This window comes from Phascolarctos cinereus, unplaced genomic scaffold, assembly GCF_003287225.1.
Source record: "Phascolarctos cinereus isolate Bilbo 61053 unplaced genomic scaffold, phaCin_HiC Scaffold_3;HRSCAF=262, whole genome shotgun sequence".
Lineage (NCBI taxonomy): Eukaryota > Metazoa > Chordata > Mammalia > Diprotodontia > Phascolarctidae > Phascolarctos > Phascolarctos cinereus.
This window is the reverse complement of record NW_027555736.1, coordinates 228,845,254-228,872,864: the sequence shown is the minus strand read 5'-3', so window position 1 is coordinate 228,872,864 and position 27,611 is coordinate 228,845,254. Positions and strand designations below refer to the sequence as shown.

At 38.7% G+C, this 27,611-nt stretch overlaps 1 protein-coding gene across 3 annotated transcripts in view; it reads left to right on the top strand.

Moving 5' to 3' along the window:
- The first annotated feature begins 961 nt into the window (after positions 1-961).
- The window catches only part of LOC110208344 (prostaglandin reductase 2-like), a 44,690-nt gene continuing 18,040 nt past the window's right edge, over positions 962-27,611 (top strand). Inside the window, exons 1-4 of one of the 3 annotated variants that reach the window (XM_020986313.2) lie at positions 962-1,069; positions 7,783-7,866; positions 16,419-16,537; positions 26,981-27,172. In XM_020986313.2, coding sequence (XP_020841972.1) covers positions 7,830-7,866; positions 16,419-16,537; positions 26,981-27,172 — 348 coding nt within the window. In that variant the 5' untranslated portion in view covers positions 962-1,069; positions 7,783-7,829. Of the gene's footprint in view, positions 1,070-7,563; positions 7,688-7,782; positions 7,867-16,418; positions 16,538-26,980; positions 27,173-27,611 lie in introns of those variants that run through there. The other 2 variants (XM_020986314.2, XM_020986312.2) reach the window with 2 other exon arrangements.

The window sequence follows — 27,611 nt, the reverse complement described above, 5'->3', positions numbered from 1 at the left end:
GATTTTTAGCGCCCACCTTCTCCATTTTCAATCCCACACAGCCTAAGATCTCTAACTTGAAAAGGGCAAAACCCAGATTCTGGGGAAATGTCCTCTGGTTCCTTAACAATGTAGCAGAGTATCTCATGCCCTGATATGGTCACCTACAACATGAACTCATTCTCTCTAACCTTACAGAGACCATTCACCAGCTGGCAAAAAAGAAAGCTTATAGTAATGTGGATACTAATGGTGCGCTAAGGATTAAAAAGAATATTAAGTGTTTCTTTTCCATGACTTTGTGAAGCCCCTCCTGAGTGACTTGGGTTCCTGTCCTAAACTTTTCCCCCTTATCTTGAAATACCATAAAAGTCCTCCTTATCTTGTAAGCAACAAGCTCCCTCATCCTCTATCAAAGTTCTTTTGGTTTTACAAGACCTTATTAAGGCCTAGGATATCCCCTTCCAGGTCCTTATCTGTTATCTCCCAGTCAGTTCCTCCAGCCTACTGGCACTTCCATCCCCATTATAAAAAGGATTAGTCCAGTCCACTAAAGGGTGGATTCTTAAAATCTCCCGCACCTAGTCGGTTCTAATAAACCTTGCTTTTGGCTGAAAGAAGGATTGGATCAAATTCGAGGCAGGGCCGGCATTGGTTTCCCTTGAATTTCGGGTCCCAGCACCCCTGGACCTCAACACTATTACTCTCCTATTTCACAGGTAAGACACTCAGGGTACAGAGAGATCGAGACGCGATCTGAGTCACCCAGTTAATAATAAGCTTTAAATGTCATATTTCAATCCCGATCTTCCTGACTGCAGGTCCAGGGCTCTTTTGCAGGGGCCCTTCGAAATTTAAGAGTTTAAAGTTTGGCTACTAGGGCGGCTTGGCTACTAGGGCGGCTTCCTGTAGGATAGGACTGGCCCTGTTCCAACTAGGAAAAACATACTCCCGTACTTTGGACCGGATCTGGAGAGGAGAGGGAGGAGCCATGCGCATGCGCAGGGCAGGCAGTTCCAGAATCTGCTGAAGACCTCGGAGGGTCCTGCCCCTAAAGCACCTGTGTCCTCCCGGGAAGCCCTTCCTCCAGGTGAGTGCCCGCCTCGGGTTCTGACTAAAGGTGGCTCAGACCCTGGCGGTAAATTGGGGGAGCGAGGAAACTGAATACCTGTATTTGCACACCCGGAAAATGATGTGGGGAGGCGGTGGGGCTCGAATACTGCTTCCGCCCGCCCTTCCCCCCCCCCCACCCCGCACCTCTGCCTGCCCGTCCTCTGCCACCTAATGTCTGCCCCAGCTCCCTGATCCGCTCTGTTCTCAGGGCACTTGTTTGCCTTCAGGGGTCTGTATGTGGTGGGACACTTCTAGGAACTGACTGGAACCAGAGCTAGAAGCGACCTTTTAGAGATGGCTGTGGAATCTAACCCTTGCCCTCATTATACCAAGAAGGAAACTGGGGCTCAGAGGTTACATAACTTGCCTGCGTCAGAGAGGTGAAATGATTTGTCCAAGACCCCACTGAGATTTGAATTCGGGCCCTAGGAACCCTAAATTCTTCTTTCTTTGCCCTGCACCAGATCAAGTCAACAAACATTTATTAAGGGCTTACATGTGCCAGGTAACAGTGTTAAGTGCTGGGGATGTGTCCTTGCTCTTAATTAGCTCCCAGTCTTGTCTAGTGAGAGACAGCATGCAGAACAAGTAACAGGTTACATACAGGATAATTTGGGGGTAGTTGCAGAGGCAAGGCCATCGTATTTAGGAGGTCTTGCTGAAGTTGGCCCTTTAGCTGAGACTCGAAGGAAGCCAGGGAAGCCAGGAGGCAGAGATGAAGTCTGAGATGTGCCAGGCTTGGGGGAACAGCCCCAGAAATGCGGTGGGGAGATCAGAGTGTCCTATCCGAGGAACTGCAAGGAGGCTGCAGTCACTGGAGTAGGAAAGGGAGTAGAGTGTAAGAAGACTGGAAAGACAGTGATGGGGAATTTCTCAATCCAGAGCTCCTGAAATCCTCCCAGGGTGTAATTCTGCCTACCTTGAGCCCTTTGATTGGTGGTCCAAACAGGAGGCCAGGCTAGAAGATAAAGTTTAATTAGCATCAACTGATCATTGGCCAGAAGCCCAACAAAGAGATATACATGTAGGGTTTTATACAGCTTTTTGTGTTTCAGTCGTGTCTGACAATCTGTGACCCCATTTAGGGTTTTCTTAGCAAAACTACTGGAGTGTTTTGCCATTTCCGTTTCCAGCTCATTTTGCAGATGAGGAAACTGAGGCAAACAGGGTGAAGTGACATGGCTAGGGTCACACAGCTTGGAGAAAAACAATATCATCAATCAGGAATCAACAGTTATGGAACTTGATAATGTCAGGATATTTCATTGTCAGGCAGGAGATTATTTCATGCCAGCCAAGAAACAGGCTTTCTCTTTCAAGTATATATGATGGCCATCTTCAGTCTCCACTTCCCCTCCCCACAAGACTGGCATGCTGGACATGGGTGGATCAGAATCTAGTTGTTTATGAAGCAACAAAAAGTGATTGATTTGTACTTTTCCTTTAAAACTGTTATCTCCTGTGTCAAGTGGACTGGAAGTGAAAGCAGGCTAGAGACAAGAGAGTCAGGAATCAAACAGAAGTTTAATTTGAAAGTGAGGAAAAGGGCTTCCAAACAAGGATGTATTATTGCCAGAGGCTGGCCCTAGTGGAGTGGACCTGAGGCAGTGTGAGGAGATTTTAATACTTTTACCTGTGGCTACTCAGTGAGCTGTAGCCCTGACAGTGAGGGATAACAGCAACAGTGTGACAAGTTTGATTCATAGCAGGGCTTCATTCATGACCAGAAACAATTCTGAGATCGTCCAGAGGGTGAGCACAAAGGATTGTTGTTATGCCAAGCTCAGCACATAGCTTGCTTGCTGGACCTTAGCTGTGGAAAACAAGGTGTCTCCTAATATCGTGACACCTGTGTTATATACACATTATTTTATTCCTCTGCCAGTGTGTGATTTTATTCAAATGGCAGAGAGGGAATAGAATGGTATAAACATCTATTAAGTGTGTACCATATGCCAGGCAATATGCTAAAGGCTTTACAAATATTGTCTCATTTGATCCTCATAACAATGCTATTATTATCTTCATTTTACAGTTGAGGAAACTGAGGTAGACAGGTTAAGTGATTTGTCAAGGGTCACGTAGCTACTGTTTGAGACTACAATTGAACTCAGGTCTTCCTACTCAAGGCCCAATCTTGAACCCACTGTGCCGTTCTATCTATAACAGGGATCTTTTAGTACCAAATATCCACAATACCTGATGTAAGGAATAAAAACACTTCCCGTATACATGTACTGGAAGTATACCAGGTGTTCCTGCATGTATTTTTTTAATGAAACAGTTAATATTACAAAAATATTAAGTATTGTGTTTTCTTGTAGAGACAGTTAACATGGTGTTTGTAGGAACATCGAAGAGAAACGAGTGCAGAAAGTGCAGAAAGAATTTGAACTTTCATGTGGAAGGGATGATATGGTTGTATTCTTGTCGATGCTACTGTTGCCCTTCTAAGATTCAGATACTCTTGGTGTTCAAAGATAACTTTTAAATCTTGATATTTGCATTATGGTTTTTTTAAGCCTACATTAGCCCCTTTTGGTAGCAACTAGGTGGCACAGTGGATTGAGTGCAAGGCTTGGAGTCAGGAAGACTTATCTAACTGTGTGACCCAGGGCCAGTCAGTTGACACTGTGTGCCTTAATTTCCTCACCTGTAAAATGAGCTGGAGACACAAATGGAAAACTACTCCAGTATCTGTGTGAAGAAAACCCCCAATGGAGTCCCCTCTGAAAGGACTGAATAACAATGAGCCCTGTTGGGTAGGTGCTGTAGCTCATTTACCACTGTTAAAAATTAACCAATAAGTCACTCAGAAAAATACATGATTTCACTCAGGATTAAAGAGATGCCAATGAAATCCACCTTAAGGTATTATTATCTACCTATTAAATCATCAAAAGTAATTTTAAAATCCTCCCAATGTTAGTGAGAATATGGTTGAGTTAAGAATGCAATCTGGCAGTATGTAACAAAAGCTGTGAAACTTTTTCCTACAGTTTCACCCAATAATTTTACTTTAGGAACACATCTCAAGAAAATAACCAGAAAGAAAGAAAAGGAATTAGTACAAAAATGTTCAGAATAGTGGTATTTGTAATAATAGTAGTTGATGTCATAGAGGAGAAGGAGTAGATAAAAGAGGTACTGAAATATCTTGCTAACAGCACTCAGTATTCCCTTTACAAAATGTGAACACCTTTCTCTGAGTGAATCTGAAAGGGAATGTGATTGGCTGGGCTGAAAATGGGTCATGTCTCTGAGGGGCTTTAAATAGAGTTTGCCATTTCTAGAGTTCCAGTCTAAAACTGCCTCTGGAGAAAACATTAAGGGAGTTTGGGGGTGGGCATGATCACTGTCCACGTATGCATTATATAGCTTTGTGGGAAGTCTACAAAGACAGAGGGTCTCAGGGACCTGTAATAGTCCTGCAGTTGTGAGTTAGTTGACTTAACCACATGTATTTCCTACATGTGTGCCTCATTACATTGTACTCAGAATTTTGTGCCCACACTTTCTATTGACAATATACATATTACTAGGAGAGTTTTAATTTACCTATTCAGTAAATGCCTTTCTTAAGAGCTAATTATGTCTGTTGGCTCACTGGTGGGAACATTAGTTGGGGTTCATGAACTATAGTGTCTAGGTACCCTAGAACCTATGGGGATAACAGCTGTCTTCTGGGGGCTCCAACCCACAAGTAACATGTTTGGGAAGTAGCCCAGACAGGATGCAGCAGTAAAAGATTGGAAACAATCCAGATGTCCACAATTATGGTTTACTAGGTTATATTTTCTATCAACATTTTACATACATTCTCTCACTTAATCTTTAAAATAGCCCCATGTAGTAAATAGTATTAAGTCCATTTTATAATTTAGAAAAGAGGCCCCCAGGGATTGAATAACTTGTTCAGAACGAAGAAATCCTGATTTTCTAATTAGACCTTGTCAGGTGTTCGACTATCAAAATGTCTCATCATACTGGGTATCATACAGTTGAATCCTAGGATGAGTAGTGTAAGATGTGAGTTGTCTTGGACCTAAGTGTGCTTCTCTACTAGTTTACCAGGTTTGTTGGGGGAATGTTTTGTAGGTACTGTTTTTACTATGCCAAACAGTGAATGCCTTCGACCTAATTATGATAATGAATTGTTGAATGCATTTAGCTCAGAAGCTGTCATTTTAGAAATGTCTACCTGCATGGTGTCTTACACCAGGGTAATTGTGCCCTGGTGTTGAAGGCCAGAGTTTATCAGACTGCTCTTGTACGTCATGTTTGATGCTGGAAAACTGAAACACTCATGGATAATCTAACAGTTAACAAAAGGAGATTTACTCAGTCGTAGCACGGGGAGGATATTTTGAAGGACACTGTGTTGATTTAACTAAGGATATCTATGTTGTGCACGGTGGTCCCCCAGTCAGGCATCAGAGCGCAGGGAGAAATTTGTACTGGGGACACCAGGGAACCACATCAATGGCCTGAGCCAATTAAATGTTGAGATCAGTTACAATACCTTAAAAAAAACCCAATTAACCTTACCTACATGGAGTGGGGCCTTAGGATATTGTCATTATCACACCTGGGAAGAAAACCTGTAAGTATAAACCAGAGGCAAGGAGTAGCCCCAGAGGTACGACCTATATTTAGAAACTTTCCTGTGGAACTGAAAATTTGTATATATGTGGGGGGTGTGTGTAAAATAAACAGTATTCTTTTTGCTTTAGTTTTTCAGCCACAGACAAGGGTTATTAGAATATCCATCATATTGGGCAGACTTTTAAGGAGTCTGAACATGAGTAAACAGTGGCTAGATTATAAGAATCTAAGCATCTCAATGGAGACAAGATGGACCTTATATTCAGAAAGACTGTAGGAGGGATCTAGGAATGGATCTGAATGGGAGTGGCCCAGTAAACTGGGCTGAACAGGACTCCTGGGACCTGGACAATGGAGCCTAGCTAGGATTAAGTGTGCAAAATGGCCATTAGGAGGGGTAGGATAGGTTAAGGGTAACAGAATTGGGAGATTGAGTGTAGCCGCAAAGAAAGGCCAGTTGATGAGGTTATAGCCTCAGGCCAATGCCAGAGATTTGGCATTTTTTTTTCCTTTTTGGGGTCTAAATCCCAACCCCATCATTCTCCCCTGAAACAACTGGGACCCAAATTCTTTTGGAGTAAGGGGTGAAGGTCTTGGCTTCTGAAACTGCTTCCTGCTGGAAGGGGTATAGAGCTGTCCCTGCCTCAAAGGAGTCCCAAAGAGGAGTTTGACTGGAACCAAGCACAGGGTGCATCCAGGGAACGATGGGGGGGACATTGGCTGGTACTTGCTGTTACCAACTGTAGGTGAATGGCCCATGGTCTGGAAGACACAAATCTGCCAGAAAAAAATTACATGGCCCAGATATAAAGCAGGGACTAGATTTAGGTCCAAACTTTGAGAGGATAAAACATCCTTAGCTCTGTTTGGATTCAAATAATTTAGTTTTCCAATCATGCAGTATCAAATCCACCTCATAGCCAGACTCAGGAATAGCCAAGTGGGTAACATTCCCTTTGAAAGCATATAATGGAGAAAGTGAGCCAGGAGGGTCCCATCTTAGGCTGAAGCTCAAATTGTCCTCTTAGCTCTTCCTAATGCTGACTTCCCACCAGTATCACCTTCTCTGAGTAGATGGCGGATTATTGATTATCAATGGATTATGATCCATCAGACAACTCAAATACAATCCTATGAGCTCAAACAGTGTGTTTTAGCTTTACAGTTTATACACATTCATTCTCACATGCTAGTCTGTAATAAAGGAAGCTAACTCTATGTAAATATATGATATCTATATCATAACATATGTAAATATGTATACTCCAACAAGTTAGCTGACGCTGACTTTACACAGGTGGCTAATTCAGTTATGAATCCAGGAAGCTTCATTTTTGTGATGTCCTGGTGCCTGCTGACTTCCTACCCAAAGAAAGTATTAATAATCCATGGGCATGATTTTTATAGGTATTACTGGTATAATTGGATAGAATGACCATATTTGGAAGGAAATGTCATTTGGGGTTTTTCAGTTGAGGAGGCTTTGAGAAGACCAAAGCCTGCATTTCCTGTTTGAACAAATAATACACATGCTCCCTTATTTCAGTTGGTAACCTAAACATGATACAAGGCATTTCTTTTACTGTTGGGGCTCTGTAAGGAGGTAGAGGGCCACAGGCTGTTCATGAGGTCTCACTGATGGGAGGAGGCCCCTCTCAGGTGCTTGATCTGTGAGCAAAGGTGGCCTGGTTAGGTGCTCCATTCTATGCATCTCTAACTTCCCTAGTTACTCATTAGTCATTAACAGTGTATTTGTGATTACTAGTAGATAAGTGCATGGACTGTGCATGCACTGTCCTTGAGCACAGCATGGGTTATACGTCATTGTAACTTGAGAAAGAGTTCCTGTTATTTTACTATATAAGTAAGTGCTTTGCTAAAATTAAACGGAGTTGCTGCCATCTTTTCTCCTGCCTCATCAGTGCGTGCTCAGAGTGAAAGATCAAGCTGGTCTTGATTCTTCAGGTGATTGGGAAATCCTAGGTCCTAGGTAGGCTCTGTAGCCGAGTGAACTAGTTGTGCACAACATTTTACTCCTTTAATTGTTCAGTTTTTTGAAACTCTTCTTTGGTTTTGAATTTTTAGGGAGCTCTGAAGATAGATCTTTGTAGGTCTACTGCCTGACCATAGTGATGCGTGTCCAAAGAGTTGTACTGAATTCCCGACCTGGTATGTATTTGCTTATGATTAACGTACTTGTTACTTCTTAAAGAGACAGAAGTAATAATAACAGTTGTTGACCTGAAATGCAAAAACAAAGGTGATAGAAAATAATGTTATGTTAGAAAAATGTCCACAGTGGTACAGAGACCAAAGTATGTGAGCAAACATCTGTAATACTCTTCTTTATATTCCTTGACCTTGAATCCTTTGCAATAATTAAAATAATACTAAGTAGAATAGATTCTTCTTACTTGTTCTTTTTCAAATTTATTAGGATATTTTAAATGTATTTTCCTACTTCTTTTACAAAGCATTGATCTACTTCTATACCATTTGTTTAATCGTAGAAGCTTAGAACTAAGAGAGGTTCCAGAGGTTGTCTGCTTCATCCCATGATAGGCTTTATGTATTCTACAGGTTGTCTATCAACTCATACTCTTAAAGACCTTCCCATAAGGTAAAGTCTCTTGATGGATCTATTTTTCCTATTCTACCCTGAGTGACTATAGAATAGATTTGCAATTAGAGACCTGGTTCAAATCCTGGCACTACCACTTATAACTCAGGTAAATCACTCACCTCTTGGGAACTCAGTTTCCTTGTTTATAAAATTAAGAGATTGGACTAGAATGCCTCGAAGTCCTCCAAGTATGGCTGGGGGCCCCTGAAGGTCTCCAAGTCAAAACAGTATTCATAATAGTACTGAGATATTTTAATTTCTAATATGGTAAAAGCTCATAAATATAACCCATACAAACAAAAGATCTGTCCAATTTCAAATTGTATGTGTCAGTCAGTCACTAAACATTTCTTTATTAAGTGCTTACTATTTGCTAGGTGATATGCTAAGCGCTGGAATATGAAAGTGTGAATCTCCATTTAATACCACTTTCTTTAAAAAAAAAAAGCACGTAAATAATTCTGTATACTAACTTTCAAAACTGTCCTGCTTATATATGCTTCCTTCTGAATTTCCTTCTGTTCTTCTTCTTATGCTTGTAAAAAAAAATGCTTCAGTGGCCCTTCTTTTTGTGGGGGGGAATGATTATTGCTAACCACCCATAGCCCTACTCTCTTTCAACTCTCCTCTTTCCCTCAATTTAAAATGAAGAGAAAGTGTAGTGGAGAAAAAAATGGATTAGTCAAGAGACCTGGGTTTGAATCCTATTTCTATGTTAGTCATTTTTCTGGATTTCTGTTTTCTCATCTGGAAACTTAGGACAATAATTTCATTACCTACCTCACAAACTTACTATGAGTTATTATTTTTTTACTGTGTATGTCATCAACAAATGAACAGAGGTTAATCCAATTTACCTATGTACATGTCACACCAAGCTTTGTATAAATTCATTTTTTCCTCAGTTGCTTTTTGCTGTTACACAAATTCTTCTGACATCTTCCTATAGGGTTTTGCCAGTGAGCTGCCCTGTCTCTCTGCTTGACAAGGAGATTAAGTGTTTGCTAACCAGTGTCATTTCTCGGCTTTTGCAGCCTCTGTGTTATGGTGACTATTTTACATCTGTTAAATTTCTCAAGAAAACAGCAGTCATTGTAGACAGTTTTATTTTGGAGTTGACAACTTGTTTAAACTCATGGTTTATAGTTGCAGCAGTCATAGTAGTGACTGGCCTTTCACTTCTGGCCTTTCTTCTAATTTAGTACTTTGTTGTTTTTTATTTTTATTTTTAGTTCCAAATTCTCTCCCTCTCCCACCTATTGAGAAAGTGAGAAATAAGGTACCCATTACACATATGAAGTCTTGCAAAACATTTCCACAATAGCCCGCATTATGGTGGAAAAAGGCAAGACAAATGAAACAAAGTTTGAATTCGTACTCGGGTCATCAGCTCTCTCTCTCTGGAGGCAGACAGCCTTTTTCATCATGAGTCCTTTGGAATTGTTGGTCATTGTATTGATCAGAGGAGATATGTCTTTCCCAGTACATTATTACACCATTGTTGTTACTGTGTACAATGTTCTGCTTCACTTTGTATCAGAGCAAACCTGTTTTCCCAGGTTTTCCTGAAGCCAGCTCCTTCATCATTTCTTACCACACAGTAGTATTCTATTACAATCCTACATGTGGTGTTTACTTTAACCTTTGCTCTAACCAGTCAATGATTTGGTTGCATACACACGGTTGATTCTATAGCAACTGCTATGTTTGTCATCAGTTGTTTTCTGTCTGATAGAATATTTTATGGATTTCATTTTTTGTGCTCACCAAGGACAGTGATAAGTAGTCCATGAACTTTTGTTCTTTTGTCAAAAGTTTTTCTGTTTTTCTTTGAAAATCCCCATGTTTGCAATGAATTGATTAAGTATCAAAGTCCATGTTAGTTAAGCTGCAATCATCTTTACAGTGATATGTTTGCTTATGCTTACCTGGAGCACTGAAAATCAGGAGGACAAAATATCCCATACCAAGTTAACCTTTCCTGCCTTTGGGCTAGCGAGTGAAAAAGCAAAGTAAAACAAAAACAAAAAAAACCCCACCTCTCCAATTGTTTTGTTTTCTTTCTGTTCTTAAAAATATCTAACATGGGGCAGCTAGGTGGCGCAGTGGATAGAGTATAGGACCTGAGTTCAAATCCAGTCTCAGATACTTACTAGCTGTGTGACCTGGGCAAGTCAATTAACCCTGTTTCTTTATTTGTTTTTTGTTTATAGGCAGTTGGGGTTAAGTGACTTGCCCAGGGTCACACAGCTAATGTCAAGTGTTTGGTCTGAGGCTGGATTTGAACTCAGGTCCTCCTGACTTCAGGGCCAGTGCTCTATCCACAAAGCTGTCCCCAATTAACCCTGTTTGTCTCAGTTTCCTCATCTGTAAAAATAAACTGGAGAAGGAAATGGCAAACCACTCCAGTATCTTTGCCAAGAAAATCCCAAATGGGGTCACCAAGAGTCAAACACAGCTGAAAATGACCAAACAGCAACAGTAGAATATTATGGCAAAAGACTGAAAATTTAGTAGAATTCAAAACTTAAGGTCCATGTCAAAGCACCAGTAGAGAAAGCAATTTAACTGGAAATCTGAAGTTTTGAGGTATCAGTGCTGGCTCTGCCAACAACACCTTGTATAACTGAGGGCAAATCACTTAGCCTTTGTGGACCTCCATCCCCATAAAATGAGGGAGTTTGGAACCAGATGACCTTTATTGGCCTTTTTAACTTGAAAGAGCTTGTCATTCTATGCTATGATTTTATGTTTATGCTTTATTTTAATCGTACTATCTATGGGAAAATTAATATGATAAGATATCCTTTTAAGACTTGAGTGGGGCTGTGATCCCATTGACATGGGTTCTCCTGCCCCCAGAGCAGGGCCTTGTTCTAGGTCTCCCCATCACTATTATAGCACATGGATAATTAATTCTTTGCTCTTCCTACATTTTCTGTTCACACATCTCTGATGGTATCTTTTATGCCACTTAAATAAATGTAATTTCACCGTTCATTAGGTAATTTTCTGCAGCCTACTTATACCCACTGTGCCAAGCCCATGTTCATCTGCAGCATCTGTCCCAGATATAAAATCATAAGTTCATAGTCTTAGGGGAAAGGGATCTTAGAGGTCACTGAGTCTACCTTCTTTCTCATACCAGTAAGGAATCTGAGGCCCAGAGAGATTAAGTGACTTAACAAAGCTCAACCCAGGTCTTACCCCATATTGACTGCTCTTTCCACTGAGTAGGACTGGCATTTTATGGGTGGACCTCATTATTGGTTTTCCATCCAGCTGCATATAATTGTCTGGGCAGTTAGCTTTCTTCATCCATAGGATTCTTCCTGTGTATATAGTTAGGCCATACTCTTTTGAGTAATCATGGAATGTTGATGATTTGAAAATTAGTCTTTATTTCAGAGAAAAGTTTGAGGGGCACAGAAAGCAGTGTCCATTTCTTTTCAAATGTAGTCCAGCAGAACGGTTTTAGAGAAACCTTGGAAGACTTGCATGAACTGATGGAAAGTGAAATAAATAGAATTAGAACAATTTATACACTGACAACATTGTAAAGGCAAACAACTTTGAAAGACTTAATAACTTTGGTCAATTCAGTGTCCAGCCATAATTCTAGAGGACTGGTGATAAAGCATGCTACTTGGCTCCTGACAGAGAGGGAATGTATTCAAGTTGCAGATAACACACACACACACACACACACACACACACACACACACACACTTTTGGATGAGGCAGTTAGGGTTAAGTAACTTGCCCAGAGTCACACAACTAGTGAGTGTGTATGTGTCTGAGGGCTGGATTTGAAATCAGGTGCTTTTGACTCCAGGAAGGTGCTCTATGTGCTGTCCCAGCTAGCTGCCCTCTTAGACATATATTTTGGACACAGCTGTTGTGGGAATTTGTTTTGCTTGACTATTCATATTTGTCTCAAAAGTTTTTTCTTCTTAATTTGAGTGGGAGGAGGAGGTAAGGGTAGCATTGCCATTAAAAAAAAAAGAGGATCATTAAAACATGTTTTTTGAAATGAATAGAAGAGGACAGAGAAAGGCCAAAAGGATCAACATAAAAGTTGGACAGCTTTGAAAGTAATATGCTTCATTTAACATATACTTAAAAAGAAGAGCAATTTGTTCTTAATGGAGATTGAGTTTCATGTACAGTCCTGTCTATTCTTTTGCATATATGGAAGTGCTTATTTTCGTTGATGTTTGTAAAGGTCAGAATAACAAAAACTGGGGGAAAACCTCCAACTGAAATCTGATTTACTCTCTCCTTCTTTCATTTCTGGGCCCAATTTGTTGTCAATCTGCTGTATCTGTCCAACATATATGTACTGATAGACTAGCTATGTAGGTTGTCCATTCTACTAATTATCATAGTCTTAACCATGGACATTCTTTAAAAAAAATGATCATTTCCTCCCTCACTTGTAACAAAAAAAGTACAGCTAAACAAAATAAATCCGTCCCGACAGGGGACATCCTTCATTTACTTGATTGTACCTGTGAACTCTTTTGTGGTTATGGACCTCATATAGGAGACCTGCTGTGTTCTAGGAATTGATGTATTCAGTACAAATGTCATCCATAAATAGGATTACCTAGAAGATCTTACCAACTTGGAGGAATAAATTTTATACTCTCTATTTTAGGCACAAGCCTGCCAGAAACAATTTTTATTAATTTAGACTATCCTAATTTAGGATTTTTACTTAGAAAGAAACATTGCCACCCTAGACCTGAAAATCTCTCTCAACCAAGCAGTTTGGGAGTTGTAGCATTATTGTGACAATAGATAAAATTCCAGAATGAGATAAAACATTGTTTTGGTGGTCAGGGTAAAGTTCAGTTAATATTTTACCTCATTAAACAGAGCAACAGTTATGTAATTTTCTGCACATCCTTGAGGAATTATTTTCTTAAAATCATTCCAGCCCTCTTTGACCATTCCCTCTAAGGATTCTCCATTCCAGCTGATCACTGTTGCTAGATATTTCCTCTCTACACTTCTGTTATTGACTCACTATTGTACTGTCCTGAGTGGCTCTTCCAAACCTTTTCATCATTACATGTGTGCTAAAACCTGTGATTCTTAGCATCTGCTGCCTAACCACACATTCTTGTTTTTGTTGTCTGCTTTTAGAATTCATTTTTTTTAGGATTTAAATTCTCATATTTTGGATGAGTATGCAATTATCATCCTTATACATAAGGATGGGAAATTTTTCCTACACACAGTTGAATGTGAGAGACAGCACTGACATAGTGAATGGGAGAAAGGCAGGCCACAGAGTCAGAAAGAGTTTGATTTAAGTCTTAAATTTTAAATCTTGAGAACTAAAACAAAACCTTTTTTTTACTTTGTAAATCCTTCCCTAACTTTCATAACTGGTGGTTAGGTAGTTTAAAAATGAAAGGTTTAGTGATAAAAGTCTGATATCTGAGTTATGTAAGAAAATGACACAAATATATAATACCAAGAACTGTTCTTCCCTAGATCAGTAGTCAAAGATTAACAGTTTTCAAAAGAAGAATTGCAAGGTATAGTAGATCCTTGGAAAACATGCTGCAAATAAGCATAGAAGGAACCTAGGTGGTGGAGTCTGAATGACCTCATTTTCATTGTGCATTGAATGTTTATTAGCTGTGTGTCCTTGGGGGAGTCACTTAACCTCTGAAAGTCTCAATTTCCTCTTCTTTAAAATGGGGATGATAATAATAACACCTTCCTCTCAAGGTTGTTGGGAGGACAAAATGAGATATACTGCATAAATAGCTTTTTGCAAATGACAATATAAATGTAGCTATTATTATTTGCTTTATCATATAATTAGTAATCAGAGAAATTCAAATGAAAGCAACTCTGAGATTGAATTTCACACTATGCATATTGGGGGAGGGAAGGGATAAGCATTTGTAGGGTGCTTGGCACTGTGCTAAGCACTTTACAGATATCTCATTTGATTGAATTGGGAAAACCGACCCCAAAATTGGAAAGTTTATTTTTGTAGGGTCTTTGCAAGATAGGCACACTAATATACTGTTTTTAGATCTTTGAATTGGCTCAGCTATTCTGCAAAACAACTTTTAATTAAGCAAGAAAAGTGTCTATATTGTCCATATCCTTTGCCTCATTCATCCTACCTTTGGGCATATATCTTGTATAATCCTATAGAAACAAAAGTCTAGTATGTGCCAAAACGCTAATTGCATCACTCTGTGGATTTCCAAGATTAGAAACAAAGTGGGTGCCCATGAATTGGAGAATGGCATCTGAATATAATAGACTGTTATTGTGCATTAAGAAATGTTAGAAAAATCTGAAACACAAATCTACTACAAGAGTGAGTGAAGGAAAGCCTACATTGGGCTTCTCCCTAGAGAGAAGCGGCACAGTGCACATTAGTAGCATGTGGGTGCTGGTTCAGTGCTACAATCAACTTTTAAATAGTAAGATCCATACGCCACCCACCAGGGCTAGCATTGGTCTAGTTCATCTGAGTTACACTCTTCCTGGACAACCCATGTTGTGTTCCTCCTTGTCATGTGTCGTCATGCCTCCCATGATAAAAAATGGCGGCTATCTCTGTCCGTGGGTGTGTCAGTCAATCTTTAATAAGCTTGTTAAGCAAGCACTATGGAGAAAATTGTTTGCCCTGTCCAGGCCCAGTCCTTTACCAGGATGGTTGCAACAGGTTTAGCCTCCAGGGCTGTTCAAAGGAACTAGTTGTTTACAGAATGTTTAGTACACTTTCTGATTGGTTGAGAGGCTATCCACAAGATCTTGGAATTCCTTATTCTGCTGTGGAAGCCTAACCCCCTAAAACCTTTCCTACAAGAAATGATGAGTGTATCTCTGGGCAAGACACTTAACCTTTCAGTGCCCCAAGCAAGCAAGCAAGTTTATAAGTTGTAGAGTGAAGATAAGGAGCTCTCAATACCTGGTTTCTTCATCTTTTCACTGAACATTTGCACAGTATTACCAAGAAAACTGATAAAGGGGAATTCAGAGAAACAGGGAAATGTTCATTTCATGGGCAATGTGAACTGATGCAGAGCAAAACATGCAGCATTAAAAGAATACTATAAAGTAGGAACACAATGATATAGATGAAAATTTAAAAGGAAGTTGGAAGGTGAGTAATTGGAAAACCAGTAAGGATTCCAGAAAACGGATCATGAAACGTAGTACCCTCCTCACATTAAAGAGGTAGGTGAGTTCTAGGGCCTAATGTTATATAAGTTGTCAGATGCAATCTCTATATCTCACGTTTTTGCTTAACTGTTTTTGTCACATGGTAGAGTTAGGGGTGGGGATTCCAAGAAATGACTTTGAGGTAAATACAATAAGAATCAATACAACTTTAAAAATTTATCACAAGATTTGTGGGTAATACCAATTGTAAAATCTGTAGTTTCAAAGGAATATTTTTGAGAAAATCAGCAGCAATTGGAAAATAATTTTGTCTAAGTAGGTCATTTAAAATTGTCGAGAAATGCAGGCATTACTCAGTTCAATTCAATAGGCATTTATGAAATGCCTTCTAAAACACTGGGGATATAGATTTTAAAAAAAGACTGTGTTCTCAGGGACTGCTTACAATCTAATGGGGAGGAGAGGAATTATATGGAGGGGAAAGGGGAGAGTAGCAGTGCAGCACCAGGGCATACCCAGCATGGGGGCGTCATGATGTTCTGTGGATTGGAAACCATGCAGATCTGCTGGTGGAAAATGGAGTTACCTGCAAAGTTCTGAGCTCTCTATAAAGGAAGGCTTTGGGAGGAGCGTATTGCTTTACCCTGCAGCCCTGTCATCAGAGGGGAGAGGCCACTGAGGGAGTTGAGAAGGTGTTGATTATCACAACCTGGGTCAGTCTGCATGGTGGTGAGATATCAGTTGATCAGCTTATCCTGGAGGAAGCATGATGTTGTATGGAGTGGAAGCTGAGCAGAACTGCTGATGGGAAATGGACATTTCAAGTGAATAAGGGAATGATTGCTAAAGGGAATTATTTTAGAAAATAATAGTTAAAAGAATGATTATTCAAAAACATTTTTATTGCCTCTTTGTTTATCCTACGTTATTTTAGGAACACATGGCACACCAGTGGCAGAGAATTTCCGTACAGAAGAGGCTAATTTGCCAGATAAATTAAATGCGGGACAAGTAAAAGCCAGAACTCTATATCTCTCTGTGGATCCTTATATGGTAAGTAGCAAGGTGCTGTGATTAAAATACCAATAATAATAGTAATAATAAATTTTATGAGGATAAGCTACATGTGAATATTGCATATTATTGAAAAGGGTATTAAAAGGGAAGAATTAGGCTTTACAAGCATAAACTGTATCTCAGCCATCACAGGATTGAGTGAAAGGGAGAGAGAATATACAATTCAGCTGTGCTTCTTGTTTGTTGATTATGAAAAAAAGCATTTCATTTAGTCAAATGAAATGCAGCCATACAGGCTTTCCTCTACAAGATATCTCTGTGTATATATCATAATTATGAGATTCCTTGGCATATATAAGAGATAACCTTTTCTTACAGTCCTGTGGCCTTTAATTTTAGGTGAGATATGTACTCACCTAAACATTCCACTTTGACATGGGGGAGCTTCAGCACAGAGTTCAAGTCAGAATGGGATTCCTTAGAGAAAGTGAAGTTCCCTAAATCTTCCTATTTGTGGCTGACATTGTAGTGAATTCATTTAGCCCTGAACATTGCACAGCCTCTCTTTACAAATACTTTATTTTTATTATGAATTTGACAAACATCAACATAAATTAACATTTTCTATAGAAAGAATAGAAAATGAAGATTCCTTATGAAATCTCTAATCCGTATAGTTTTTTTTAGTAGGTTTCTTCTCATTCAAACTAAACATGGTACTTCTAATACTGTCCTGTTTTTTCTATGTCCCTTTCTTCTTTCTTCTTTTTATTTTACAAAACAATTTGCTGACAGTTCTTTCTTACTTTCCTTTCTTTCTTTTTTAAGTATGGCTATCAGTACCGCCCTTTCTCCTACCAAAACAAAAGTCCTTCCTTCTAACAAGTAAATATGGTTATTCAAAACAAAGCCATGCACTGGCTCTTTCGGAAAATACATGTCTCATTCTGCACCTGTCGATCATCACATCTCTGCCAAGTCTTTATCAGTGTTCTTTGCATTGGTTTTAGTTATTTAATGTTTCACAGTTGTTTTTCCTTACAATGCTGTAGTCATTGTTTAATTAGATCTCCTGGTTGTGCTCATTTAGTTCTGTTTCACTTCATACAAGTCCTCGCAGGGTTCTTTAAGTCTATCCCGTTGCTCATTTCTTATGACAAAATAATCAATGAAGAAATATTTAGGGGCAGCTAGTGGCGCAGTAGATAGAGCTGAGTTCAAATCTGGTGTCAGACCAAAGGCTTGACACTTTCTAGCTGTGTGATCCTGGGCAAGTCACTTCACCCCAATTGCCTGAAAAAAAAAAGCAATATTTATCAAGTGCCTACCATGTGCCAGGCATATGTGCCACAGACAGGTAGGTGGCACAGTGAATAGAGTGCCAGGCCTGGATTCAGGAAGATGAGTTCAAATTCAGACTAGATACTTATCAGCTGTGTGACACTGGGCAAGTCACTTAACCTCTTTTCCTCAGTTTCCTCATCTGTAAAATGAACTGGAGACAGAAATGGCAAACCACTGCAGTATCTTTGCCAAGAATATCCCAAGTGGGTCACAAAGAGTTGAACACAACTAAAACTGGTCAACAACAACATGTGCTAAGCACTGGGGATACAAAAAGAGGTGAAAGATAGTCCCTGCCCTCAAGGAGCTTACAATCTTTTTTTTTTGAGCTTACAGTCTAATGAGGGAAACCACATGCAAACAAATATATACAAAGCAAGCTATGTTCAGGAGAAGTAGGATATAATGAATAGAAAGAAGGCCCTGGAATTTAGAGGGGTTGGGGAAGGCTTCCTGTAGGAGGCAGAATTTTGTTTGGGACTTAAAGGAAGCCAGGGAGGTCATTGCATTCATGTCCCATAATTTGTTCAGCTACTGTATGCTGCTGTAAATATTTTTGTGCATGTTGGTCCTTTTCCTTTTTCTTTGATCTTTTTCGAGTATAAGCCTAATAGGGGTATCACTGGGTCAAAGAAGAAACACAGTTCAGTAATATAGTTGAATGTAATTCCACATCACTTTCAAGAATGGTTAGACCACTTCACACCACTTCTAGTGGTTCATTAGTGTGCCTTTCCTGCCTTAACCCTTCCTATAATTGTAATTTTCCTCTCTTGTCATTACTAATTTTCATTTGCATTTCTTTCATTGTTATTGATTTGAGGCATGTTTTCCACATAATTCTTGATAGTCTGCTTCTTTGGAGCACTGCATGTTCATCTCCATTGGCCTTTTGTCCCTTAGGGAATAGGTTTGGTTCTTACATAGAGTTTGGATAGATCTTGGATCTCAGACCTTTATCAAAGAAATTTGCTGTGAAGATTTTTTTTTATTTTCTTAATTGTTTTTCTTCTAATTCTAAATGCATTTATTTTGTGCAAAAATCCCTTTGATTTTATATAATTAAAATTGTGGTTTTTGTCTTCTGTGATAATCTCTATCCTTTGGTCAACAACTGTTTTCTCATAGTGGTGAAAGTTCTCTCTTTTCTTACTCCTGTAATTAGTTAATATTATATAATTTTTTGAATCTAGGTCTTGTGTGCCTATCTTTTTTACTGTAAAGTATGTCTTGATAGCTGGACTCTCATTTTGATGCATTTGATAGTTATTTTTTAAAAATTTCTCTCTTCCCCTTGTTTGGTAATATAGAGGAAAGCTGATGATTTTTGTGGATTTATTTTATACTCTTTTGTTTCCTGAAATTGTTGATTGTTGGCTGTGTAGTTTCAATAAATCATTATGTCATAAGCAAAAAGTCACAATTTTGTTTCCTCTTTGCTTATGTTTGTTCCCTTAATTTCTTTCTTCTTATTGCTATCACTAGTATTTCTACACCTATATAAAATGTCTTGAGAATAGACATCTGTGCTTTACCTCTGATCTTCCTGGAAAAGACTCTAACTAGAGAGCCTCTTAAAAACAATCCACAAGTATTCTAAAAATTTTGGCCTACTGGCCAGATTATAATATGCAGCTGGATGTACAGCCTAGAGATTGTCCATCAGTCTGTGCAAATTAATTGACCCTCATATTGAACAGGGGATAGCATGCTATATTCCCTTTGAGAAACCACAGAGGTTTTTTGTTGTTTTCTTGTTCTTTTCTTTTTAGTGATTCAGACCTTTTCTAGGAGACTAAGGTTAATATTTTTTAAATTTAATTTACTATTTATTTTTTACATTCTATCCTTTTTAAATTTTGAGTCCCCAATTCTCTTACTCCCTCCCCCTACTGAGAGAGAAAGCAATACAATATTCATTATACATGTGAAATCATGCAAAACATTTCCAAGGGCATCAGTATTCTTCTAGTGGTGGTGTTCTGCATTTCAATCATGGAATGCTGCAGTCTCTGCAAAACTAACACTGAAAATCATCCAAAGAAGGAAGTAATTTCATTGCATTTTGTAGATTGTGTGATTAATTTAGAAAGCCCTAAATAATCAGCCTTTATGAACTGAATTAATTAATCATTCAACAAAGTTGTAAGATACAAAAATGTAATTGAATACTAATGTGCCATAAGAAACTACTAGGATAAAGAATTGGTTGGGGGGGAAGAATTGAGGAAACCAAGGGAAGATATGTGAATTGATGCAAAGTGAAACAAATTGAAACAAATATATATCTATATGTATACACACACATACACACACACACACACACAATATAAATGGAAAGAATAAAAAAGTACATAGGAATACTACATGATTATAATGACTGAGTTTGTCCCTGAAGAAGAGATGAGAAAATATACCTCCGTCTCTTACTTGTAGAAGTAGAGGGACTATAGTTATAGAATATTTCATAAACTGTCAAACTGGGCTGATGTGTTCATTGGGGTTTGTTGTGATGCTTTTCCCCCCTTATTCTTTGCTATGAGAAATGTTTCTGCGTAAGGAAGTATGGAGCCGTACATTTGGAAATGAAGTTGATGTATAAACAGATGATATCAACAAAACATTTTATAAAGGAGGAAAATGTATGCAAGGGATAATAGTTAGCCAGCCTGTATAATTCCCTCATTCACTGAAGCATTCATTACGTTCTTAATAAGTACCAGGCATTGTGCTAAACACTAAGAATACAAGGAAAAAGGAAAAAAACAGTACATTCCCAAAAGGAACTTATAGTGGTATCATCATGATGTCCAGATAGTGCATGCCCCTAGAATCATGGGTGGACCTCCTGTAAGTTCACCATAGGACAAGAATCACATAGGGTAGAGAGGCATCAATGGGCTGTACTTTTCACCCTTAGAGTATGTAATATTGAGAAGACCACAGGTCTCTTAGAGCTTCCAGTCTCCAAAGTAAGGTATTACTGGCATTATGCCAAGGGGTTTGTGATCAGTCGGTCAGAGGGTAGGAAGATGAATCACTTCTCACCCTGCCCATAATAGCCAATCAAAAGGCTTGTTTCCAGCACAACTGTACCAGTTCCTATGCCTTACCACTCCTTTGTTCCTTTCCATCCTTCTGCTGTGCAAGCTCCTAAGCTCCCCACCTCAGACCTGGAGGGGGAAGGAGTGATAACCTAGCTGGGATCCAAGTATCCATAGCAATGGCAGTGAAAGTGCCTCTGGGAAAATCCCTCTTCACTGCATAGCCACCATTTGGCAGACACCCCTTGGAGGGTAAGCTCTACTTTCTGAGACCAGAACCAGGAGAGTGAAAGCCTACCTCTTTCCTTGTTACTTTGGGTGGGGCAGTCAACAAGTTGAACAAGCATAGAAAAGTTTGTCTCATTACATTATCTTTCTGCCAAATGTCTCCTTTTCAAACATTTCTGTTACCATTGAGGACACAACCATCCTTCCATTCACTTAGGTTTACAACCTAAGTGTCATTGTACACGCCTTGCTCTCCTTTACCTCACATATCCAGTCAGTTGTCACATCTTGTCATTTCTGAATCCACAACCTCTCGCCTTTTCCCCATGTACACAGCCACAGCCCTAGTACAAGGCTTCATCACCTCATGTTCAGACTATTGCAGTAGTTGAAAGCCTCTCCTCACTCCAGTCCATTGCTCACTCAGCCATCAAATCAATGTTCCTAGCACCCAGGTCTGACTCCTTATTTGGTCAATTCCAGTGGCTCTTGATCAGCTCCAAGACCAAAAATAAAACCCTCTGTTTGGCAGCCAAAGCCTTTCCCAACTTTGCTACATTTCTTACTCCCCCTGCCATGGAATCTACCATCCAGTGACATTGGTCTCCTGGCTGCTCCTCAAACAATACATTCCATCTCCTGACTCCAGGCATTTTCACTGTCTGTTCTCCATGCCTGGAAAGCTCTCCCTCCCATCTCCACCTCCTCGTGTCCCTGGGCTTCCTTCCAATCCTCTGCAGGAAGCCTTTCCTGATCCCCCTTACTGCTACTGCCTTCCCTCCATTAATCATCTCAAATCTATCCCATGCTTGTTCAGTTTTGTTTTCATCTCATCTCCCCATGAGCCTATGAACCCTATACCAGCACAACTGGGTTTTCTCCTGTTCTTTGTATCCCCAGTGCTTAGCCCAGTGCATTAGGGTACTGGAGTATCTTGACTGGATAGACTGATTTTCAAAGAATGGTGCATTGACCGTCTAACGCAGTTTGCTTTTGTTCTTAGCATACCTAAGATGTGTATTTACTTTGTGGGGACCGAGTATGGTCTCATGGAGGTGGCTCTTGAGCTGAATCTTACAGGAAGCCAGATAAGAAAATAAGTCAGCGGTTAAGTGACTTGCTCAGGGTCACATAGCTAGAAACTGTCTGAGGCCCATTTGAACTCAGGTCTTCCTAACTCCAGGCCTGATACTGTATCCACTGTACCACCTAGCTAAACATTTATTGAAAGGTCTCCTGAAATATAGGTAAATTATATCCATAGCATTCCAGTTATCTACTATGTTAGTAATCCTGACAGAAAAAAACAAATGAGGTGAGTATGCTAGTACTTGACTTGCTTGTGAACTGGATTTAAGTGTGGTAGAGCTGAGCCAAGTTGGCAGCTTCATTCTCTCTTCCAGAGTCATTGAAGTCCAGTGGCAAGACAAGAGTCAGTGATTACAGAGAGATAGTATGGCTTCACCAAGAACATCACCCTGACGATGTCATTGGTCCTCTTTGAGAATGGAGGACAAACAGCACTAGCTGCTTCTTTTTAGATCTCTGTTTCTTTTTCCAATTCAATAAATAATCATCCAGCACCTGCTGTGTGCAAGGCACCAATGACGAATTTGTCACAAAGGTAATAATAACACGTGATGATTATTGAATCATCTTTTCTAAATGTTTGTCAGTCATCTCTTTAATTATATTTTCAATAACTTTCCTGGGAATCAAAATCCCACCAACTGACCTACATAGTTTGCAGCCTCTGTTGTCTTTTTTTTTTAATCCAGACTTTTGTCCCTCTCCAATCTTGTGATACCTCTCCTATTTTCCATAAAGGTCTTTCAGATATCATTGATAGAGGCTCAACATTCACATCTGCCAGTACTTTCAGATTATCTGGGGCAAGTGACTGAACTTCATCTAAGATAGCTAAGTGCTCACTCAGACTCTCCTTATATATTTTGGGTATCAACTCTGTGTTAGTCAGTTTTGTTCTGTCCTTTTTAGTATAGAGATCATTCTCCTCTGCAGAGAGAAATGAAGCAATAAAATAAGATTTGAGCACTTCTGTCTTCTCTCTATCATCAGTTATCTCATCCACCCCAAGCAAAGTTATTATCTCGTCTTCATTTCTCCTTTTTCTCTCAAGGTAGGGTTAAAAAGAGAGAGACACTTTGTTGTCCTGAGATTTCCTTGCCAGCCTCAAATTCTAAGTTTTAGTATTCCTAAAAGTTTTATTTTCTTTTGAAAGTGCAAGCTTAACTATTTCTAAAATGTTTGAATTCATTTTTCTTTTGAGTTCCAAATTCTCTCCCCACCCCCACTGAGAAGGCAAGAAAAATAAACCCATTACAAATACATATTGACATGCAAAACAGTTTTCTGCATTAGGTATGTTCCAAGGAGGGGAAAAGTGAGAAAAAGAAAAACAGAATAAAATGTTTCATTGTGTCCTCTGAGTCTGTCAGCTCTCTTTCTAAAGGTTGATAACATGAGTCCTTTGGAATTGTAATTGGTCATTATGTTGATCAGAGTTACTAAGTTTCACACTTGATTATCCTTACAATATTGCTGTTACTGTGTACATTGTTCTTCTGGTTCTGCTCACCTCACTTTGCATCAGTTCACATAAGTCTTCTCAGGTTTTGGTGAAACCATCCCCTTCATCATTTCTTACAAGAGAACGGTATTCCATCACATTCATGTACTGTAATTTGTTCAGCCACTCACCAACTGGTGAATTCATATTCTTCACCACCACAAAAAAGAACTGCTATAAGTAGTTTTGTACATATGTGTCCTCTCTTTTATTTCTTTGGGGTATGGAGCTAGTAGCAGTAACACTGGGTCAAAGGGTATATTCAATTTAATAGCTTTGGGGTCGTAGTTCCAAATTGTTCCTTAGAATTGTCATTAGTATTTCAGAGCATTTTTAATATGCCTATTGGTAGCTTTGATTTCTTCTTCTAAAAGTTGCCTATTCATTTCCTTTGACTTTTTATCATTTGGGAAATGACTCTTATGCTCATGAATTTCACTCAGTTCCCTATATATTTTAGAAATGAGCCCTTTATCAGAGCAAATATGCAAATATTTCTTTCCTGGTTCCCTGTTTTTCTTCTAATTTTAGCTGCATTGGTTTTGTTTGTGTAAAAAAATTTCAATTTAATATCATCAAAATTATCCATTTTACTTCCTGTAAACCTCTGTCTCTTGTTTGGAATGAATTCTTCCCCTCTCCATAGATCTGCCAGGTAATTTTTTCCATGTGCCACTAATTTGCTTATGATATCACCCTTGATGTCTGAATCATGTGCCCATTTTGAGCTTATCATATTATATACAATGTGAGAGGTTGGCCTGTGCCTCGTTTCTGCCAGACTACTTTCCAGGTTTCACAGTAATTTTTGTCAGATATTGAGCTCTTGCTCTACTAGCTGGCACTTGGGATTTATCAGGCACTAGGTTACTATGCTCATTTGTTTCTCGGTGTTGTATACATAATGTGTTCCACTGATCAACCTATCTATTCCTTACCAAGTACCAAATAGTTTTGATAATTATGGCTTTGTAGCATGGTTTGAGATTTGATACTACTAGTCCTACTTCCTTCCATTTTTTTATTGATTCCCTTGATATCCTTAACCTTTTGTTCCCTAGATGAATTTTGTTATGATTTTGTCAGCCTTATAAAGTAATTCTTTAGTAGTTTGAGTCTTATGGCACTGAATAAATGAGTTAATTTAGGTAGTATTGTCCTTCTTGTTAAATTGATTGAGGTTACTCATGAGCAATTAATATTTCTCTAGTTATTTAAATGTCCTGATCTGTGTGAAGTGTTTTGTAATTGTGTTTATGTAGTTCCTGTGGCAGGTAGACTCACAAGTTTTTTTCTGGCATTCATAGTTATTTTATTTTATTGTATTTGTTAGCCAAAGACAAGGTTTATTAGAACATCCGTCATTCCATCATATTGGTCAGACTCTTAAGGAGTCTGAACATTAGTGAGCAAGTGGCTAGATTCTAAGAATCTGAGCCCATAGTTATTTTAAATGGAATTTCTGTTGGTTTTGTTTGGTTTTGTTGTTGGTCTAACATGGTTTTTACAAGGCTGTGCCATCATCCTCCATAAGGCAGTTGCCTTTGTTCCCATGTACTGAACATTTCTTTTTAAAACTTCAGTTTGTTGGTGAGTCCCTGTGCATATATCATGCTCTTTACATTGTAAGGTCCTTCAGGACAGGTACTGTCTTTTGCCTCTTTTTGTATAGCTAGTGCTTTTATCACAGTGCCTGGCACATCGTACGTGCTTAATAAATTTTTATTGAATTGAATTTTTTCAGATTAAATTGCAATTTAGAATCATTTCTGTTTGGGTTATGAGAATTTCATTCTTGAATATCTCCTTGCTGTCCTGAGCTAACATACTCTGAAGCATTTTACTCCATGGGATCTTAACTTTGTTTCCTCTGAACTCTTTCAAATCTGACTTTCCAATTTAGGGTACATAATACATACTGTCCAGATTTCCTCTCCTCTGTCACAAACTCTCATAGGAAGTGGTCACTTCTACCTGGGGTCCCATCATTGCTACCTCAGCATCCAGTTTTTCCTGGTAGTCAGGATCAGAATAGAAATTCTCCTTCTTGGTTCCTCCACCTTTTGAAGGATGAAATTGTTATGAAGGTAGAAAGGTATTCTTAGCTTCTTTGCTTGATAATTGAAGTCCCCCATCACGAATATATCATGCCCCTATGCCAGGCTTATAATATTTCCCAAGCTCCTCATCTGACTCTTCTTTCTGTCCAGGTGGTCTCTAATACTTTCATAATTAAAGGTTTTATGTATTTTCAATGGTTAGCCACCTCATAATTTGTATGATGTTATGAAAACTGTTTCTCAGAGGTCATTATGATCAGCTTAAGTAATTCCTATTTAGGTATGTTTCATAAGCTTTATGTGTAATGTTGCTAAAATGAAAGATCTTCATTGATTTTTGTGTAATTGCCTGGTAGAATAAATCATGCAGCTTTGAGCCATTGTCAATGACATTTTTTTTCCGTGACTGTTTGACAGGAACCAAGTGTTTCATATTTATGTATTATGGCTTGTCACATTTCAGAGAAGCAAGAAAGAAGCCTGGTAGCTTGTGGTTTTTTGCCTGTATCCTTTATAGTTTTTTTTCAATCACAAATTTAAAAAAAGTCTATAACATTGTTTTCCCTAATAGTATTTAACTTCTTTAGGAATTGTTCCATTTGTTGGTAGAAGTGATGAGGGTATAATTGTGCCTCCTTCTAGGGACTCTTGAAGCAACCATTTAATTGTGGTTTTCATTGTTAACACTGATGAGTTTCTGTTTAATAAGAATGAATTATTGGGAAATGGCCATAGCTAATCTGCTTTAACATAGCCCTTTCTAACTGTGGCACTAGCAATGGGTTCTGAATTGAAAACAGTTCCTGCTAGAGGTAAAAGGTTGCATAATAGGGCATTGGGAAGAAGGACAGCTATGAAAACAATAATTTGTTTTTGCAGGTTTGGGGGGATTGGAAGAATTTGTGAAATAATAATACTTTCTGGTTTCATTACGTTTTTGACAAGGATATTGAAAATCGTCTGTATCCTTTAAACAGGCATTTTCCAGTATCTGTTTAAGAGAGATATTCTTTAAATAACCAATACCTGGGAGGAGAGAAAAGAAAGGGGAAGATGAAATTTTGGTTTTTTGTCTCAGAGGAATACTTTATACCTAACACTATTTCATTTTTTTCTCAACCCCATGCAATATATCCCTTCTTAATGATTTCTGGATAAGGACACATAGTGACATATTTTCAGAATTCTCCTAATCAATGTTTTTGGTTTTCAGCGTATTAGAATGAATGATTACACTGGTATTGACTTTATGAAGCCTTGGCAGCTGTCTGAAGTGCTTGATGGTGGAGGTGTTGGAATTGTAGAAGAGAGTCAACATACAAATTGGGCTAAAGGCGATTTTGTGACTTCTTTTAACTGGCCCTGGCAGACTAAGGCTATTTTAGAGGGAAACACCCTTGAAAAGGTAATCTCTATTAAACAGTGCATATATATTTCCTATAATTCTCAATTCATTTTTTCCTTGGCATTTGATTCTGCTTAATATCAAAAAAGTAATAAAATCATCCAGTTTCTTCTACCTACTGACTCATTAAATGTATCAAAATCTATACCAACACTTAATTGGTTATATGGTCTTCCTTCCTTTTTATTACCTGAAAATTTTTATAAAGAATAAGTTATATAAAACTCAACTATGTTTTCATTGAAAGTCTGGTTAATGACTTTCATTTACTGTCTAAGTCACAGGTGAAACAATTATGCTTAAAACTGAAGTCAAGGGACTTTTGTCACTTCATAGTAACAACTAGGGGCTTTATGGTGGTATGATTTGAAGGTTTAGTGAGAAATTCTCATCTCCTCCTAACTTCCCACTCACAACTTGGCCTGCCTTAGGACTTCAA